General features: G+C 40.3%; 1 protein-coding gene across 8 annotated transcripts in view; it reads right to left on the bottom strand.

Moving 5' to 3' along the window:
• Positions 1 to 18,126, bottom strand: part of ABCC5 (ATP binding cassette subfamily C member 5) — a 75,491-nt gene that overhangs the window by 40,173 nt on the left and 17,192 nt on the right. For 3 of the 8 annotated variants that reach the window (XM_032483309.1, XM_032483323.1, XM_032483317.1), the window contains exons 3-10: positions 11,612 to 11,769; positions 11,265 to 11,420; positions 10,421 to 10,568; positions 5,370 to 5,603; positions 5,064 to 5,237; positions 4,298 to 4,445; positions 1,957 to 2,105; positions 1,450 to 1,557 (exon numbers count right to left, since the gene is read on the bottom strand). In XM_032483309.1, the coding sequence (XP_032339200.1) occupies positions 1,450 to 1,557; positions 1,957 to 2,105; positions 4,298 to 4,445; positions 5,064 to 5,237; positions 5,370 to 5,603; positions 10,421 to 10,568; positions 11,265 to 11,420; positions 11,612 to 11,769 (1,275 nt within the window). Of the gene's footprint in view, positions 1 to 1,449; positions 1,558 to 1,956; positions 2,106 to 4,297; positions 4,446 to 5,063; positions 5,238 to 5,369; positions 5,604 to 6,038; positions 10,388 to 10,420; positions 10,569 to 11,264; positions 11,421 to 11,611; positions 11,770 to 18,126 lie in introns of those variants that run through there. The other 5 variants (XM_032483338.1, XM_032483331.1, XM_032483348.1 and 2 more) reach the window with 5 other exon arrangements.

Raw genomic sequence — 18,126 nt, 5'->3', positions numbered from 1 at the left:
CATCCTCCTACAAGTGGAGGCGGGGGAGGGGGAGGAGGAGACTGCCAAGAGGAACAAGCTAGGAGACTCACCCTCCTGGGGCATATGACAGAGCTGTGGGTGATTTTGCTTCTATTATTAACTCTGACACTTCCTGGGTAGAGGAAGGAGCCATAATGTGAAAAGCTACCCGCTAATACAAGTTCTCACTAGTAAATGAAAAGAAGACAGCTCTCGAGAAACAAGGGGAGAACAAATTGATACCAAAAATTCCTATTCCTTCATCCAAAATGCCACCAAATCCATTCACTAAAAAGGACAGAGAAACAAAAAAGGGGGACAAATTTATGGTCAAAACATCTGACTTTTTCAAAGACTAGATATGGCGGGTTCTCCAAAATAAAAGCTCAGGTTCCAATCAGACCACTTCTCTTCACGTGGCCCTGGAGCCTGACCTTCTAGCAGCTGGGCTGGGGTGAGAGAGGGCTTGGGGTACATTCTTGAAGACTAGCTTTCCTGACCAAACAACATTCACCCAGTTAACTGTAAACAAGTAGAATATAAAGAAACCCTGGGAAGCTAGTCTCCATTCTTCTTATGAGGAAAACCCAATTTGTTTTCTCCTGAACACCAAAGGTGATGATATCAGTCCCTTGAACACCTGTGCCTCCAGCCTTCGAGGCACCGACGCTGCTTTTGTATTGCTCTCATGAGCCAAGAAGGACTAGCAGGAGCTACACAGTGGCTTTGTCAGCAAAGTCCAGCCACACACAGGTGCTGTTCCCTTTTTTTTCCCTCACTGTATTAACCATTTTCAAATATCGACCTTCCTCCACCTTCCCAAATATATCTATCTCTAGTGTCCTGTATTTGTATTATTCTGAAGGCACAAAGAACACAGTCAAGGCAAGACCAACTAACCACCCACAAGAGAAAAAAAAACCCTGATACGTACTTAACTGCACTTCTCGTATGATCTAGTTTTATGACTATTCCCTTTTGACTGCATTCCCTGTATCAGGAGTGGCAACCGCAGGACAGACAAAAGAAAGTATCAAAAAAGGCTTATGACCAACAGCGTGTTGATAGAGGCAGATGTAGATCAAGGCGAGAGAAAGTTGACAGTCACTTGACAATTCCAATCACCTAGGTTTGAATCACTTAAAGGCCCAGTAAATTATAACAGGTGTCATGTTAGGTCCAGGCAGAAGGGACTAGCTCTGAAGGGGAACGGTGTAATTTTGGGAGCCCAGAACTAGGTAGGCTGTCTACAAAAGGTAAAAATTAATATTTCTTTGAAAAAGTCCCTTAACTGAGCCTCCTTTGCTGCCTCCTTTCTCACCAACTGTCAAAAGGCTAAAGATGAAAAAAGCCAAGTGCAGCCAGCCGGCGTGGCCCATTGGAATAAAGGCAGCAGTTAGTTTTGCCAAGGACAGCTCCTGACAGGGAGCAGGGAAAGGAAGCACTTACCTTAAATCTGTCGACAGCAACTGATGCCTCTGAGAGGGACTTTACTGAGAACGGGGTAACTTTCAAAGCAAAAGTCATGGAATTGAAGACAGTCACCACTGTGAAAGCCTGAAAATAGGAAAAGAGAAGAAACTGAGCCTGATGAGGCTATGCAACTAAAAGAACAAGATGCCATCAACCTCCTTTCAGCTTTAAGGAGGCTGCAACTTAACTGTCAACTGTTGGTACGAGTCAGATATATTTCAGATATATATTTTTATGAGACTTCCAATTAAAATTCTCAGTGAATCTGAGCCAAACGATGATCTATATTTTCAGAACTAAATCCAAAGTTGGGCTGACTAAAAACAACCCATGCGCTATTTGTGCAGTGGAGCTAAGTCCCCACTCCTCCACTTCTCGGATTAACTGCATGAATGAAAAAATCCAAATCTACTAACAAGAGGACCAGAGCATCTCTATATGTGGTATTTCTAACATGTCCCCAAGCTCTGAGGGCTCGCTGACCTGTGCTGCTGTCAGATCAAAGCCAAGGGTCATGTGAACAGAGAAGGTCACCACGCTGGCGATCACCATCACAATGGGAGCCACACCGACAGTGATGCTCTGAAAGTACCCGGCTTTCTCCAACACCCGACGTTCCTCCTCTCGGATTTCTAAGAATAAGAAGCAAGTGAAAGAAATTATGAGATGTTGCTCCTCTGTCACCAAACAACACTTGGCAGGTCTTCAGCCACCAAGTAGGTGGGTTTTATAACAACCCTGTAACACTTATGACGCAAAAAACTCAGTCAATTGGACTATTAATTACTATCACAAAAGCCTGAGGTTTGAAATGGATCTAATCATGGGGATGAATCTAATAGAAGACAGTCACTACCTATCAGTACAATGATCATCTTCTGCCTTAGCCTGATTCTTTTCTGCAAATTTCTTATGTTTAGAAGGACAGAACACATTAATTATATCTGCCATTGTCAGTTTTGTTTGTTTACCTGGTTGTTGTTTATTTCTTGCTTACATACTTAGAGGAAAGACTATACAACAGTCATGGAGAAATAAAAAGGGATTAAGATTTACTAGTGTGCTGGTGCTAGGATAGAGGCTTTCACACCCAAAGCAGTAAGGATGGCAGGAAGAAGATGAGTAAAAAACAACTTTTGTAAGCAGAATGATTTTTCTTAAACATTTGCAAAACCAACAGCCTTATTAACAGAGTAACCATGGAGTAGGAAGTACAACAAAGTGGAGAGGTATTTTCAAACATAAAAGCAATTCTTCTGAGAGGCTGTGCACTGACCTTAAAGGTGCCACTGCCCCAAGCCCTGGGAACTATCTTTAGAGCCAGCTCTTAAGTCAAACTTTTAAAAAGTCCAACTCATTGCTTTAACATTTATCATATACCTTGCCCAAGTCTATAGTGAGCAAGAATGCTCTCTTCAAGCAAATATACAGAGGTAAAATCAGGGGCCGAAGAACGAGCAGAATCTCAGAAAGAAGACTATAAAACCGAGAAAATTAGAAAATGAGGGTCAGAATGGACCATCAGTGTGACCCTGCCAACAACATGGTTGGCAGATGTCCTGATAGCACCCAATTGTTCCAATCTATTGGCAACACACTCACTACTTAATGAAGGAGCCTAATCCATGCTGGACACTTCTGAGTGGTCACCGCCCTCTGGATGACTGCTCATAATGAAAGTTTATGAACTGGACACAATGTTCCTGAAGGTTTACTCAACAAACCAAGCAGTGAAAATAAAACAGCTTCCTTGATCTGAACGCTGCATTTCTATTCAACAAAAAATTGCACCAACTTTTTAATTGGAACATACTCAGGTTAGTTCACTATGAGGTTATGGTCCACTAACAGCCCATATCTTTTATTTATTTATTTTTAATTTTTTTACATGAACATACATATATTCGTTTTCACACTCTTTTTCACCATAAGTTACTACAAGATACTGAATATCCTTCCCTGTGCTATACAGTATGAATTTGTTATCTATTTTACATATATTAGCTAGTATCTGCAAATCTCAAACCACCATATCTTTTATATTTAAATTAAGCTTAAATGTAATTACGTCTTCTTGTTTAAACTCTAAAATGCCTTAAATATATTCTTCTTTAGTTTCACCTTTTTTAAAGCCCAAGATTTCAACTTTTGTTGAGATCCTTTTGAATGCCCAGCCTGTGCTAATTATTCCTCCAAGCTTTGCGGCTTTCACATACATGTTTAAGTCTGCACTGAATTTATGGGTCAGGATAGGGCCAGGCACTGAGAGCCTTGTGACTCAACACGAATCAATTATTTGAGTGAAAAAAAATTCAAAAACCTCTGTGATTGAGTGGCAGAGGCAGGCCCACAGTCCAGCTGTCCTGACACCCCATCCAGTGCTTCTCCCAGCACTCATCCCCCCAGGATCTCACCCCTACCTACCTGTAGTGGACATGAACCCACAGAGTAGAGGACGCAGAAGTGGAGCTCTCAGCACCCACTTGATCATGTTTTCTGTGATGTCCTCATGGCCAGACCAGAAAATTACAGGCTGGATTAAAGTATAGATGGGGGCTTTGAAACTGAGTGAATTACTCATAACCAGCTATATTATCTTGGCAAAAAAAATCACAATTTTCTCAGGTCTCAATTTCCTCATTTGTGAGATGAGGTTATGGGTTCCAGTCTCTAAGACCCCTATTGATGTAAAGTTCATAAGGTACTACAAGAATGCAAGATATAATGATCCTGTAACATCAGCATTCCCAGTAGCTAATGTGTTCAGGAAGCAAAGAAGCCAAAGTCCTTCTACCATATAGACATACAAAGTCTTTAAACTCACTTTGTACACTCTGAGAGAACGCTTTGACCCAGGCATACATTTTAATAAATTTAATGTAGGTGAGGACTTCATTCATCTTCTGGACACGGTCATCTGTGATGGTCACACATTTTCTCCTAAAATATGCAGTGATCCGTGATACAAACATCTGAAAGGAAAAGTGATTTCATGCCAAATCAGAGTTTATTCAGATTTAAGAACTGTCTAGTCTTTTGGGGAAATAAATCCACTTAAGATTATTGTAAATAAAGTGAGCATTGCATAAAGTGAGTGTCGCTGCACTGACTTTTAATCAAAGTGGTCTGTTAAATGATAGTCAAATAGTGTTTAACTCTTATCCCTTTGTAAGAAACTTAAGACAAGTAAGTATTTGTCATCAGAGTTACCATAGATATCTGTTCCTACCAAAGGGAAGCGGGAGAGCCATGTCAGTCAGCATCTGCCAGAGCAGACTCAAGCACTCCTATGTTACCTGGGGGCAGGGTTCACCTGCTGACCTTCTCTTTCACTCACACTTCCTCTTTTTTAATCTCATTCAGGAGCTACTGCCTTATTCAAGTGACACCTTACTTCCTCTGAAGTCAAAACTCTGCCTGATAGATTGAACACTGTCTAGCTCATTGTAGACATTTCCAAACCAGCTAACTGCTTAGAGGAAATTTCCAATCAAAAACGTGATACCTCAGTGGTGCCTACTATATATAGCCCAAGAGAAATAACTCATCTAAGGAGAAGCTGCCAAAATATGGTAAGGAGGCTTACTCACCATTGCAGGATAGAAGAGGATAAAAACAGCTGATCCCAGGAAGCCGGTTGGTCCCAGAATAATGACATTATAAATCATGCCTAAGATGGCAATAACAGGTCCTCCAGCCAACAAGCTGCCAACGGCGGCTGCCTCGAACATCCTCTGCCCATCGTTGGAGCACAGGTTGATGAGCTACGAGACACAAAGAGCAGTGAGCAGGCCGGTCCCAGGAGTAAGGGGATGGACACAGCAGGGACCTAATGGAAAGAAAGAGCCCGAGCGGGGAGCTTTCTCACTGCCCTGCAGCAAACACCCCTCACTCACCTCACCCACGGACTTCTCTTTAATGTTCTTTAACTTAAGGATCTTCTTAAACGCCATGGTTAGGATGGCCCCCCGTAAGCGGACACCAGTTCGGTAATTCAATGCCCAAGTCAGTGCAAGTGACCAAGAACGCACGATTTCTGTCAGCAGGAGGCCCAGGACTAACAGCAAGCTGTACTTGAGGTTAGACTCTGTGTCCTGGGTGTACTCCAGGAGGTGTTTCACCACGAAGGCCTACAGGGAGAAACACACACCATTGTCAGCATCTCCACGGCACCCACACACCACACCACAGTTTTATGTTAAGTTAGAAAGAGGAGGCAGCTCTTTGTGTTTGACAGTGACTAAGCAGAGAAACACCTCCCTGGAGGACCAAATATTGCTGTCAGCCCACCTGCCACAACTTACACAGGGCATTTTGCAGGAGGTAGGTCTAATTTGAAACTTTCTTCCTTCAGGACACCATCAAAATCGTGACTCTTTCTAATGTAACATAAACCTGTCCATGAGCTGAAATTCATTCTCAACACACGGTCATTAAAAAGTATATATTTGACCTTACTCCAGTATCTTCACACAATGGTACATTTCTTTACATGAAATTAAGACCTTTTTTTTTTTTTTTGGATCGTTTCAAACGTGCTTATTTGATAAAAAGGAACAGTGTACCTACAGTTGGACTGGGGAAGAGTGAGAAGTGCATTTGCAAAACATTCCTGAAAATAAACATCAGCAGTTTAATAGTACAGAAGAGAGCAAACAAAGCAGACTATCCAAATCCAGAGACCCTCCCGTGGGCCCTCCCCCATTCCCCGCTCCCTCCCAAAAACAAAAACATGTTACCTCAGGTAGCACATGTCTAACACCACCTGCAGTGAGGGAAGGCAGCCAGCCCCCAAGAACCACCGAGTGCCACCTCCAGCTCTGAGGTCCTGCAACGCCGGAGCACACACTCACACAAGGCACATTCAGCAACAGGATTAAATACCAGGAAGTGGGAGGTAATGTACTTTTATTGAAAATGAAAAAAAAAGTACCATCTTCAAAGAGCATCTCACAGACACTGTACAGTAGGAGGAGCATTGTGGTAACATACATGGGAACATACAGAGTGGAGTTATACAGGGCAAGCCAGCTAACAGGTCGTCTGGCCTTGACTGTTGTTTTAGCCACACACAGTGGAGATACAGAATAGAACCAAGATCTGTTTCCGGAGTCCGGAGTAGCACATCAAGCGGACAGCACTTAATCGGGTATGGCTCCTGAAGTTGCAGCGAGTCTGCAATAGAGGAGATTCTCCAGGAATAAAGACCTTGCTGCTAAGGAAAGAGAATTAAAAAACAAAACAAAACTAAAAACTCCCCAAAGAGGTGACTCTGCTTAAAATCACTGGCGATACTGGTTCACTAGGCTGTGAGGAGTGTGACCTCTGCTCAGGACGGAATACAAAAATCTAGGCCTCAAGGAAAGATGGGCGGCGTCCTTCAGAGTCTTTTCGAGTCCTTGCAGCTAAAGTTGATCTTGCCAAAAATGAAACAAAACAAACCACAACAAAAGAAAGCCAAACCAATCCCCTTCCCCGAAGGAAGAAAATAAAATTAACGAGAAGCCCATCCACCCGTCTACCCGATCCTTATAGCAAAAGGTACTGTTGCCAGGAGACAGCACTTGAATGACAGACAAAAATGGAGGCCAGATGCAATTGTCCTGAAGCAGCTAATGCTGAATTCCAGAACCCAGACTCTCTCTGCATGAATCGGTATTTCTTGTTTTTCCTGAGAGGAAATTAATACCAGATGTCGACTAGATTCTAAGCGATCCCCACCAATCAGATTTATGTCAAGTCTCAGTAAATAACCTGATCAAATAAATAGGAGATTTCAGTTTCCAAGAATTATTGTATCCCATCTCTCCCCTCCCTCAGATTTTTGATTTTATATCCACTGTTTGGGTCACCACTGCATACAGCTGGGTTGTTGGTTTACTAGCAAGAAGATTGGCTTCTTTTCCAGTATTCAATCCAAAATGTGGAACTGAGTCACTGAATGGCAGGGTCAAAGCCCCATTTTCCTCACGTGAAGCAACTCAGTAAGATGGCGGTGCGGTAAAGCATTTTCTCACACACCTTGGCACTGACGGAGCAGTCTCCAAAGGAAGGCGTGGAAGGACAGCAGGTTGCAGTTTGGGGTTCCTTCCTTCCCATACCTTTATTGACTGTGCCATTTTTCAGCACCAGGTAATAGCATTAGTACCTCCCAGAGGGGAGGAGCAGGGGGAAGGTAAAAGACAAAATGAACGCTTAACACTATGCAAAACTTTCAAAGGGGAGGGAAAAGAGGAAACAGCAGATTAAAGAACTTTCAGCACAGAGTTTTTTTAAAAAACAATTACATTTCAAACTATTTTGTATGGAATAAAGAAAAAAAAGGCTCGCATGAAAAATCCAACCAAAATTTAGTTTTAAAGGGTTATAAATTTATCATTTAAATTTAAACAAACTGTGAGAAAACTTGAGACTGTCAGCATAGCTGTCTGGCTGTGGAAAGCATTCCCAGTGAATAAACATTACCTTACCTGAACTCTTGGCGAGAGATTCTGCCCAGCTTGACTCTCTCATTCTGACCGCAGAATACAGCCATCCTGAAAATTCTAAAGAACAGCTTCTGTCACTAGTTCCACTACAGAGACACTCCCCCCAAATCCAGATCCTGACAGCACCAAGCAAGCTGCAGCTGGAGAGAGGTTGGAAGGGTGGGAAACTTACCTCTCTAGAGGCTTTTCACTGTCCTTTCCCCAAAAGGACCTTGAGCAGAGTTAGCATTCACCGAGAGATAGCACTGCAGGAGGAAGTCTTCTCTTGCAGATCTACAGGGCGGATGCTAATTCTTTACACACAGATCATAAGTCAGGCCTGGTTTTTTTAAAACTGTTTTAATCCAAGGCCACAAGTCATCTCTGCAAGTTTAGCAATTTGGCCACTTGTCATAGGTCAGAACCATACCCTTATAGATTCTGGCCCTCCATTAACACTACGGTGACCCTGGGACACCGTGCACAGAGTGCTGGTTTGCTGGCATCGCTGAAACCTTAGATCATCTTGATCATAAAGGTCCAGTCTCAGCTGGCCAGCAGTTAAAAAACAAAACAAAACACAGTCACTTGATTGTGTTTCATTTGCTCTGCATATGGCTACCAAGGTTCAGTGAGGCCTGAGAGAAGATTAAAAAACTATGATATTTAGGAAGTCAGCTCTTACGTAGACTTCTGTAAGAACAGACTAAGCCAGTTTGAAAGCCCTGCCATGTTAGCAAATATGCAAAAATCTAAGATGGATGTTCCTCGAGGGGATTTCAATCCACAGATGGAAGGTGTGCTCATCATTAGTACTAATCTCAAAACCGGCCTGATTCTTCAATTTCCAATTAAAAAGAAATCTGTTAGAATTGGAGCTCCAAAAAAAGGAGTTTGCATTGCTCACAATCTGAAATCTTTTTATATCAGCTAGAGAGACTGTGGATGAGACGACCGCCTTCTCAATTGTTCTAGGAAAAAATCTCATGAAATAACACAGTCCTTAAGGTGCTCTTCCCCAAGAGGGTGGAGAGAAGGAAAAGCATGCTGCTGTTTTCCTATTAAAGGAAGGCTCTCAGCTTTCCCTGGCATCTAGAAGAGTTTACTAGAGATTAGTTTTCCAGTGCTCTGTGCCTTAAAAGAGATTAAGGAATATGCAGATGCTCAAGGGAGTGACTGTAAGGCCCCCAAGCTGAACAAGCATAGGTAAATTTTTTTCCCAAGTAAAACTGAAAATCCCAACAATCTATGGAATTGGGGGGAGGGGGCAGTGGGAGAAGCCAATGAAATTCTGGCACTGGCCAAATGGAGTAAAGAAAGCCTGTATACCTTGCTACCCAGCTGAAAGAATTCCTTGAAAGATCAGAGCAGCCACCAGCCCTGTAGTGAAACAATGACAGAAGCTCTTCTTGGGGGAAGCTGGTCCTATGAAAATGTTTGCCATTTTGGTCAGTAACATGATATTCAGTTACATGGTCCCTCTTACTTAAAACTTATTATTAAAGTGTGTTAGTTGGTCAATTAATAAGAAACCCAATACCAGAAAAGTAGTGTTCACTGCTTCAGAAAAGAGATCAAAACTTTTAAAAGGCATCAAACATTAAAAACAAAAACAAAAATAAATAAACAAACAAACAAAAAAAAACAGAAAAACTGCAAATTAGTTTTACCTAATCACCATGCATCTTAGGCACATACTTACCAAAACCATGAACCTCCAGCTTACCCACACACGGAAAATGCACAGTATAAGGAGAACTACTGCTCCGATGCCTCAAGGCAAATATGTAGAGAATAGATTTAAACAAAGTCTCACGTGTAAGGCAGCACAGCAGGTGTAAGAAATAGTGGTCCAGAAAACAATGTGAACATCACTCTTCTCCCCTACTCTGCTTCGCCAACGCTAGGAAGAACCATGGCTGCCACCCCAACACCTGCCACACGGTTTACACTATAAACCAAAACTTAAAACAAACTCCCAGTTAGGCTCTAAAAATGTCAACAGTCCTCTGGTTTCTCAAGGGCTCATTTGCCACAGAACCGTCAAACACGTGACAACTCCGCCCCCAGGCATTCAGCACGTCATGGGCACCAACTCGACAGCCTATCCACACAGCATTGCTTTCGCCTGCTCACAGCACCGCAGTCGCGTCTTCCTGAACCAGGAGTGTCATTTCAGGTCAATGCGCGGCAAAGCAGCGCAGTCCTGTGCAGAGCCGGAATCATTCAGGTTCGCCCCCACCCCAGGACCACAAGCCAGTTCTGCTTCTTCTCTGGCAACACGGCCCCCTCATCCTTCCGGCTTCTGACAAACCACCATTCACCCCAAAACCAACTGTTCCCTTTCAACAGACCTGGAGGCATCGCTAAGGCTGCTAACTAGCCCAGAGGTGAGCGCAACCCCTGCAACAGAACGAGAATGTTAGCGCTGGCCATGGCCGGGCCTCTGGAGGCTGTCAGAAAGGATGGTTAGGACTTACTGGTCCACTGAAGCCAGCCAGCTGCGTGATCATCAGGCACACGATGGAGAGGATGACCCTGGTGCGGCAGAAGGTCCACACAACCCTCCGGAGGGAAGCAGCGTCTGGCCCAACTTCATTTAGCTCTTCTTGCCACAATCTCTCTAGTCTTAACAAAGGCACATGTCCTCCGTTACACATCTCCCCAGGGAAAAGGCACGCACGCACAGCACAGCACACACACACACACACACACACACCCCTCCCCCAGCTTCCCTCCTGCCATCACTTTTTGCCACTCAACACCAGTCTCTCCTCTAAAAGTATGTACATAGTCTTCACCTTCTGGGGGGAAAAAAGACACTTCCTGGGTAACTACATATTTACCCGGTATAGAGAGCCTCTCAGGATTCAGAAATTGATGAGAATGAAAGTCTTTCCTTCCACCCAGAAAAATTATCCCTGAACAGAATTTGTGTGTGGATAAGAAATTCCTTTCTCAAGGGTCCCCATCCCTTTCTGAAGGATTCTGCGGTAAAAAGTAAAGTTGTAAACTAGATTTTAACCATGACAATCAGCTACCACAAAAATGTATTCTGTCACAAGGCAGCAACATAATCTCCCTGCAGACTCAGGAAGAGAAGTGGGGCTGAGAGAGAGAGAGAAAGCCCATGGTTAAAACAGGATTAAAGGTGAAATACGAGATAAAGCAGAAGAGTAAAGAGAAAGCTACCCCCAGGCTCCCCTCCCTCCCTAGGATAGCTCAGATCCTAAAAGGGCACAGAGCTCTGGACCTTACACTGCTGAACCCACACCCTCGCTCAGGCCCTATGCATCCAGACGAGGGTGGAACAGAGACACCTACCTTCTGCAGTTCACCTCCGAAGACTCGTACTTGGACAAAGACCACACATCCTCCATTGAGAGCTCCCCCTTCCTGTGGGCTATGCGAGCCAGAGGAGAAAGCCAAGAAAAAGTCATACAGGAGAAGAGCCCAGCGTTGTCCACTGGGTGCTGGTGTCTGAGGGGAGAAAACCCAAACACAAGATTGTCAACACACGCGAGAGGCTAGCCAACATTTATCACACACTGCCTAGTACACAGAGCACCTGACTAAACACAGTTTTTCCCAAATGGTCCAATCTAAGCCTGAATTTTCAAAAATATTTTTGGAGCTTCACAGACAAGTCATGAACCTGCAGAGCCTCTTACTTGGAAGTGGTCCGGATGGGCTTCAGAGCACTTAAGCTGTGATGGTACTTTCCCTTGGGATGTTCTTCATCCAGGATTCTGAGCTGAGAATGCATGGAGGCATCCAGGGAAAGGCCCTCAGCTCGGGCTGCTGTTTCCAAGGCATCTTGGCAATCCAGCTGTTCCAACAGATAGTGAGAGAAGGCAAAAGCACAGGTGATGAACATTGGGAAAACAGAGAGAAGCAAATCTATCTGACACAACAGCTCAGAATGCAAACCAGATTCATCTTACCCAAGAAATCCCATGATCAGGAGGTTAAACACTAACTTGTATGATACGGTCTTGCTAAGGAACATTAAATCAGATACTTAAAACTTCTAAACTAATAGATTTTATTTTTTGGAGCACTTTCAGGTTCAGAAAAATTGAGCAGAAAGCACAAAGGGTTCCCATACACCTCCTCGCCTCCCCCCCCCTTCCTCATCTGTTTCCTCCATTATTAACATTTTACATGAGCATGGTATGTTAGACACAATTGCCAATCCAATGCTGACATGTTATCATTAACTGAAGTCCAGTTTCTATTAGGATTCACTTGTGTTTTATGTCCTAAAATTTGTATTTTTGTCACCAAAATGTTCTATTTTTCATTTCCCAATATGGACTGAGAGTCAATTACTTCACTACTAACTGCAAATTCTATTGCCCATTTTCTATGATAAAAATTTCACAATCACCCCCAGTTAAACAGCCTGGTGATGCAAAAAAAGCCAGGATGTACACACGCCTCCTCTCTGTCTTATCAGAAACAGAGAAGGCAGACCAGGGGCCCTCCCTCACTCTGGCTGCACAGCTGATGAGCTCCAGTACCCAGATTTTTTTCTTTCACTTTATTTTTTTTAATTGAAGTATAGTCAGTTACAATGTGTTTTTTTTTTTCCTTTTCACTTTATTTATTTATTTTTTAATTGAAAGTACCCAGATTTCCGCAGCATGAAGTAGAGGTTCCCATGAATGGAAATATAAAGTTACACATATTTACTGTAAAGCTTGTAAATACCAATTAATCATATTAACAAAAATGCATGTAATTCAAAATCTGACTGTGGCAGAAGAGGGTGGCCAAGAACCTGGACACATCTATCCCCATTTACTCTAAAAGTAACTGAAAGTTACTTTTGCAGTTGCAGAAGCAGAATCATTCTTTTCCTTAAGTAAGGATTATAAGGACCTTATCCTTTTCTCACATTATCACAAATATTTCAAGCAATTATTGCAAACTAGCAAGAAAGAATAGATCCCCAAATCAAGAAAAAGTTACGTGGTGCAGCACCTAACACACTGTGCCTCAAACAAAGCAGAGCCTCAATTTTGATGCGCCACCTCTTTTCCACACAGAACAAAGGGAACTCAGATATTGGTGGAAATGAAGGGGCAGAATTCGCGCCTGGGGGTCACCTGCATGCCCAGGTAGCTCTCTCCTCAAATACAATAGCTTTCTGTCACAGCATAGTTACGTATCTTCAGGATAAGGTCAGTATCAGGAGAGTACACAGCAACTGGGAAGCACATTTTTTCCCTTTTGTCAAAAGGCAAGGTTTCAAAAGAATAACACAGCATGACAAAGGCATCAACACCAAGAAAAGAATAAACTCTTCTTTTTTAAATTTATTTTTATTGCAGTATAGTTGATTTACAATGTTGTGTTAGTTTCAGGTGTACAGCAAAGTGATTCAGTTATACATATATATATATATATTCTTTTTCAGATTCTTTTCCATTACAGGTTATTACAAGATACTAAATATAGTTCCTTGTGCTATACAGTAGGCCCTTGTTGTTTATCTATTTTATAGTAGTGTGTATATGTTAATCCCAAAGTCTTAATTTATCCCTTCCCCCAACCCTTTCCCCTTTGGTAACCATAGCTTGTTTTCTAAGTCAATGAGTCTGTTTCTGGTTTGTAAATAAGTTCACTTGTATTATTTTTTTTTAAGATTCCACATATAAGTGATATCATATGACATTTGTCTTTCTCTGTCTGACTTACTTTATTTAATATAATAATCTCTGGGTCCATCCATGTTACTGCAAATGGCATTATTTCATTCTTTTTTATGGCTGAGTAGTTTCCATTATATATATGTACATATACACACACAACATTTTCTTTATCCATTCATCTACTGATGGACACTTGGGTTGCTTCCATGTCTTGGCTATTGTAAATAGTGCTGCTATCAACATTGTGGTGCATGTATCTTTTTGAATTAGAATTTTTGTCCTTTCTGGATATATGCCCAAGAGTCAGATTGCTGGATCACATGGTAGCTCTATTTTTAGTTTTTTAAGGAACCTACATACTGTTCTTAGTGGCTGCACCAATTTACATTCCCATCAACAGTGTAGGAAGGTTCCTTTTTCTCCACACCCTCTCCAACAAGAATGAATTCTTATATAAAGTCCTTAGGTATAAGATGAACACTTATTTAAGTAGCTGGGGACTATGGCACCTAAAAATAAACTTAAGACTACTAAGATTCAAGTACACAACAAAAGATTTTTTTGTTTCATTCTGTTTTATTTATTTATTTAACCTTTAAGCTGCCTATAACCTTTAAGCTGCCTATAAGACAAGAAAACCACTGGGTTGAGAAAGGAGAAAGACACATTAAAAAAACATAAGCATATCACTAGAAGGAAGTAGAAACTGGGAATACACACAAAGTAGGTAGAGAAGCTGACAAGGACCAGCCTTATATGGATGTCTAAAGCTTTAGAAGAAGAGAAAAAATTAAAATAATACCATTTCAAGTGCACACTGGATAGCTGCCAAAATGAACTATATGCTGGGCCATAAAGCAAACCTCAGCAAATTTCAAAAGACTGACATCACAGTGTATGAACTCTGACCACCTGGAATTCAATTAGAAGTCAGTAACAAAGATAACATGAAAATCTTCAAATATCTAGAAATTGCAGCACACTTATAAATAATACAAGTTAAAGAAGACATCAAATAGAAATTAGCATATATATTCTGAGGTAAATGGCAAGAAATTATAACACATCAAAATTTGTGGAATGCAGTCAAAGTGGAGCACAGAGAGAAATTGTGGTTTTCAAAGCATAAATTAGAAAAGAAGAAACAGTGAAACATCAATCCTCTAAGGTAAGGGTTGGCAAAATTTTCTGTAAAGGTCCAGATAGTAAATATTTTAGGCTTTGTGGGGCTAAGAGACAAAATAGAGGATATTATGTAGGTACTTATGTTACCAAAGAAAATAAATTTCTACAAAATTTTACTGGCAAATTCAAAATACAATAATAACAATTCAGCACAATATTTTTGTGATACAGGTCTACTAATGAGAAAAATGAAGCTCTTTCATAGGGGAATAACACTTTACTTTTTAAACTGGGATTTAAACTAGTTTTCCCTTTCATCTAAATTGATTACAAATCTTCATCAGTTAATGCTGACTTTGTAATGAGATTTTATAATTTCATCTTTGAAAAATCTTTTCACACAGATAGGTACTGCCAAATACTGAAAATCAATCTACAAGTATATGATATTAGTTGAGTGTACTTATCTCTTGGAAGGCATCACAGAAGTCTATTAGATTTTCTCTTGACACTTGTCCTTATTATGTCATTACATTGCAGATTAGTCACTTCTAATTAAAAGTTAGTTGGGTTGGGGGTATATCTCAGTGGTAGAGTGCATGCTTAGCATGCACAAGGTCTTGGGTTCAATCCCCACTAACTCCCATTTAAAAAAAAAAAAACCTAACAACAACAAAAAAGAAAGTTAGGAGCCAGCTACTGAATGACACACTCAAATGGATTTTTTTTTATCGTGGCAAAACACACATAACATAAAAATTGGCATTTTCACCATTTTTAAGTGTACCATTGAGGGCATTACTTATATTTACAATGTTGTACAACTATCATCAGTATGTATTTCTAAAATGAATGGATCTTTTAACTTATTCTACCACAAAGGAGGCAAGAATATACAATGAAGAAAAGACAGTTTCTTCAATAAGTGGTGCTGGGAAAACTGGACAGCTACGTGTAAAAGAATGAAATTATAACATTTTCTCACACCATATATAAAAATAAACTCAAAATGGATTAAAGACCTAAGTGTAAGAAGGGAAACCATAAAACTCCTAAGGCAAAGGAAACAAAACCAAAAGTAAATAAATGGGACCTAATTAAACTTAAAATCTTTTGCCTAGCAAAGGAAACCATCAACAAAACAAAAAGACAACCTACTGAATGGGAGAAAATATTTGCAACTATTATGACTGATGAGGGCTTAATATCCAAAATATATTAACAGCACATACAACTCAATATCAAAAAAACAAACAACCCAATTAAAAAATGGGCAGATGACCTGAATAGATATTTTTCCAAAGAAGACATACAGATGCTCAACATTGCCAATCATCAAGGAAATGCAAACCAAAACCATAAGATATCACCTCACACCTGTCAGAATGGTTATCACCGAAAAGACCACACATAGCAAATGTTGGCAAGGTTGTGGAGGAAAGGGAACCAACCCTTGTACACTTTTGGTGGAAATCTATACTGGAGCCACCGTGGAAAACAATATGGAAGTTCTTCAAAATACTAAAAATAGGGGGTGCGGGATATAGCTCAGTGGTAGAGTGCATGTTTAGCATGCAGAGGTCCTGAGTTCAATTCCTAGTACCTCCATTAAAAAAAACAAAAAACTACAAATAGAAGTACCATATGATCCAGGAAATCCACTCCTGGGTATATATCTGAAGAAAATGAAAACAGTAATTCAAAAAGATACACACAACCTCAATGTTCATAGAAATATTATTTACAATAGCTAAGATATGGAAGTAACCTAAGTATTCATCAACAGATGACTGGATAAAGAAGATGGGATATATATATACACACACTGGAATACTACTCAGCCATAGAAAAAGAAAATTTTGCCATTTGCAATAACATGGATGGACCTAGACAGATACTTAGTGAAATCTGTCAGAGAAAAACAACTACTGTATGCTATCACTTACATGTGAAATCTAAAAAATAAAACACACTAGTGAATATAACAAAAAGAAAGAGACTCATAGAGAACAAACTGGTGGTTAAAGTGGGGAGAATGGGGGAGGGGCAAGATACAGGTAGGGAATTAAGAGGTACAAACTACTATATATAAAATAAACAAGCTACAAGGATATATTGTACAGCACAGTGAACATAGCCAATATTTTATAATAAATAATAAATGGAGTATAAGCTATAAAAATTTTGAATCACTATGTTGTACACCTGAAACTAATATAATACTGTAAATCAACTATATCTCAATTTTTAAAAATAAAAAATAAAATAAAATAAAATGAATGGGTCTTGAAATATGGAAGTTTCCATTGTACTTCATTGAGGTTCTGAAACACTCTGCTGGAACTGTAATTTAACCTCAGAAAATATACCAACTGCAAATCTGTATGGTAATGGAGATCTCACTCTTTATTTTAACTTTTTTGTTGCATGAGAAGTATATAAAGCAGCCTGACATTACTCACAATTCAAACATTAGTTGTCATTGAAATTACTCTGTCACAGAATCATTTCACTTTCCCACTAGCAATGTATAAGAGATCCAGTTTCTCCACGTGCTCCTCATCACCTGGTAGCGTCATTATTTTTCATATTAGCCACTTGATAGGTGTGGCTTAGTATTTCAGCATGATTTTAATCTGCATTACCCTAATGCTTAATGATATTTTACATTTTTCCTGTGCTCATTTCTATCCTTTGGGTGAAGTGTCGTTTAAGTCTTTTGCCCATTTTCTAAGTGGGTTGTTTTCTTAGTGTTGATTTTAGAGAGTTCTTTATCTATTATGGATTCAAGCCCTTTGTCAAGTGATTTGAAAGTATTTTCTCTCTTAATAGAGTCATTCATGGAGCAAAGGTTTTAAATTTTGATCAAGTTTAATTTATTGATTTTTTTTGTCTTTAACAGCTGAACATTTAGTGTTATGCCTAAGAACTCTTAGGTCTAACCCTAGGTCATATTTTCTATATTTTCTTCTAAATGTTTCAGTTTTACATTTAATCTATGATCCCCCTTGAGTTAATTTTTGTAAAAGGTGTGAGATTTAGGCAAAGGCTTACTTTTTTGCCTGTAGATATCAATTGTTCCAACACCATCTGTTGAAGACTATCATCTCTCCATCAAATTGCTTTTGCACTTATATAAAAATGAATTGACCATACTTGTGTGGGTCAATTCCTGAACTCTATTCCGTTGACCTATTTGTCTGTCTCTTCAAAGGTATCATTAACTTGATTACTATAGATACGCAGTAAGTCTTAAAACACCACAGTGTATCTCCACCTTTATTCTTCATTTGCAAAATTGGCTTAACTGTTCTAGTTCTTTTGCCTTTCCAAGATAACTAAGTTCAAGAGTTAGGAGAGTTTCATTAACATCTTTTGACATTACAGCATCAGAAAAAGAAAAT

The sequence above is a fragment of the Camelus ferus genome, chromosome 1 (genome assembly GCF_009834535.1).
Source record: "Camelus ferus isolate YT-003-E chromosome 1, BCGSAC_Cfer_1.0, whole genome shotgun sequence".
Classification (NCBI taxonomy): Eukaryota; Metazoa; Chordata; class Mammalia; order Artiodactyla; family Camelidae; genus Camelus; species Camelus ferus.
This window is presented reverse-complemented; position numbering and strand designations above follow the sequence as displayed.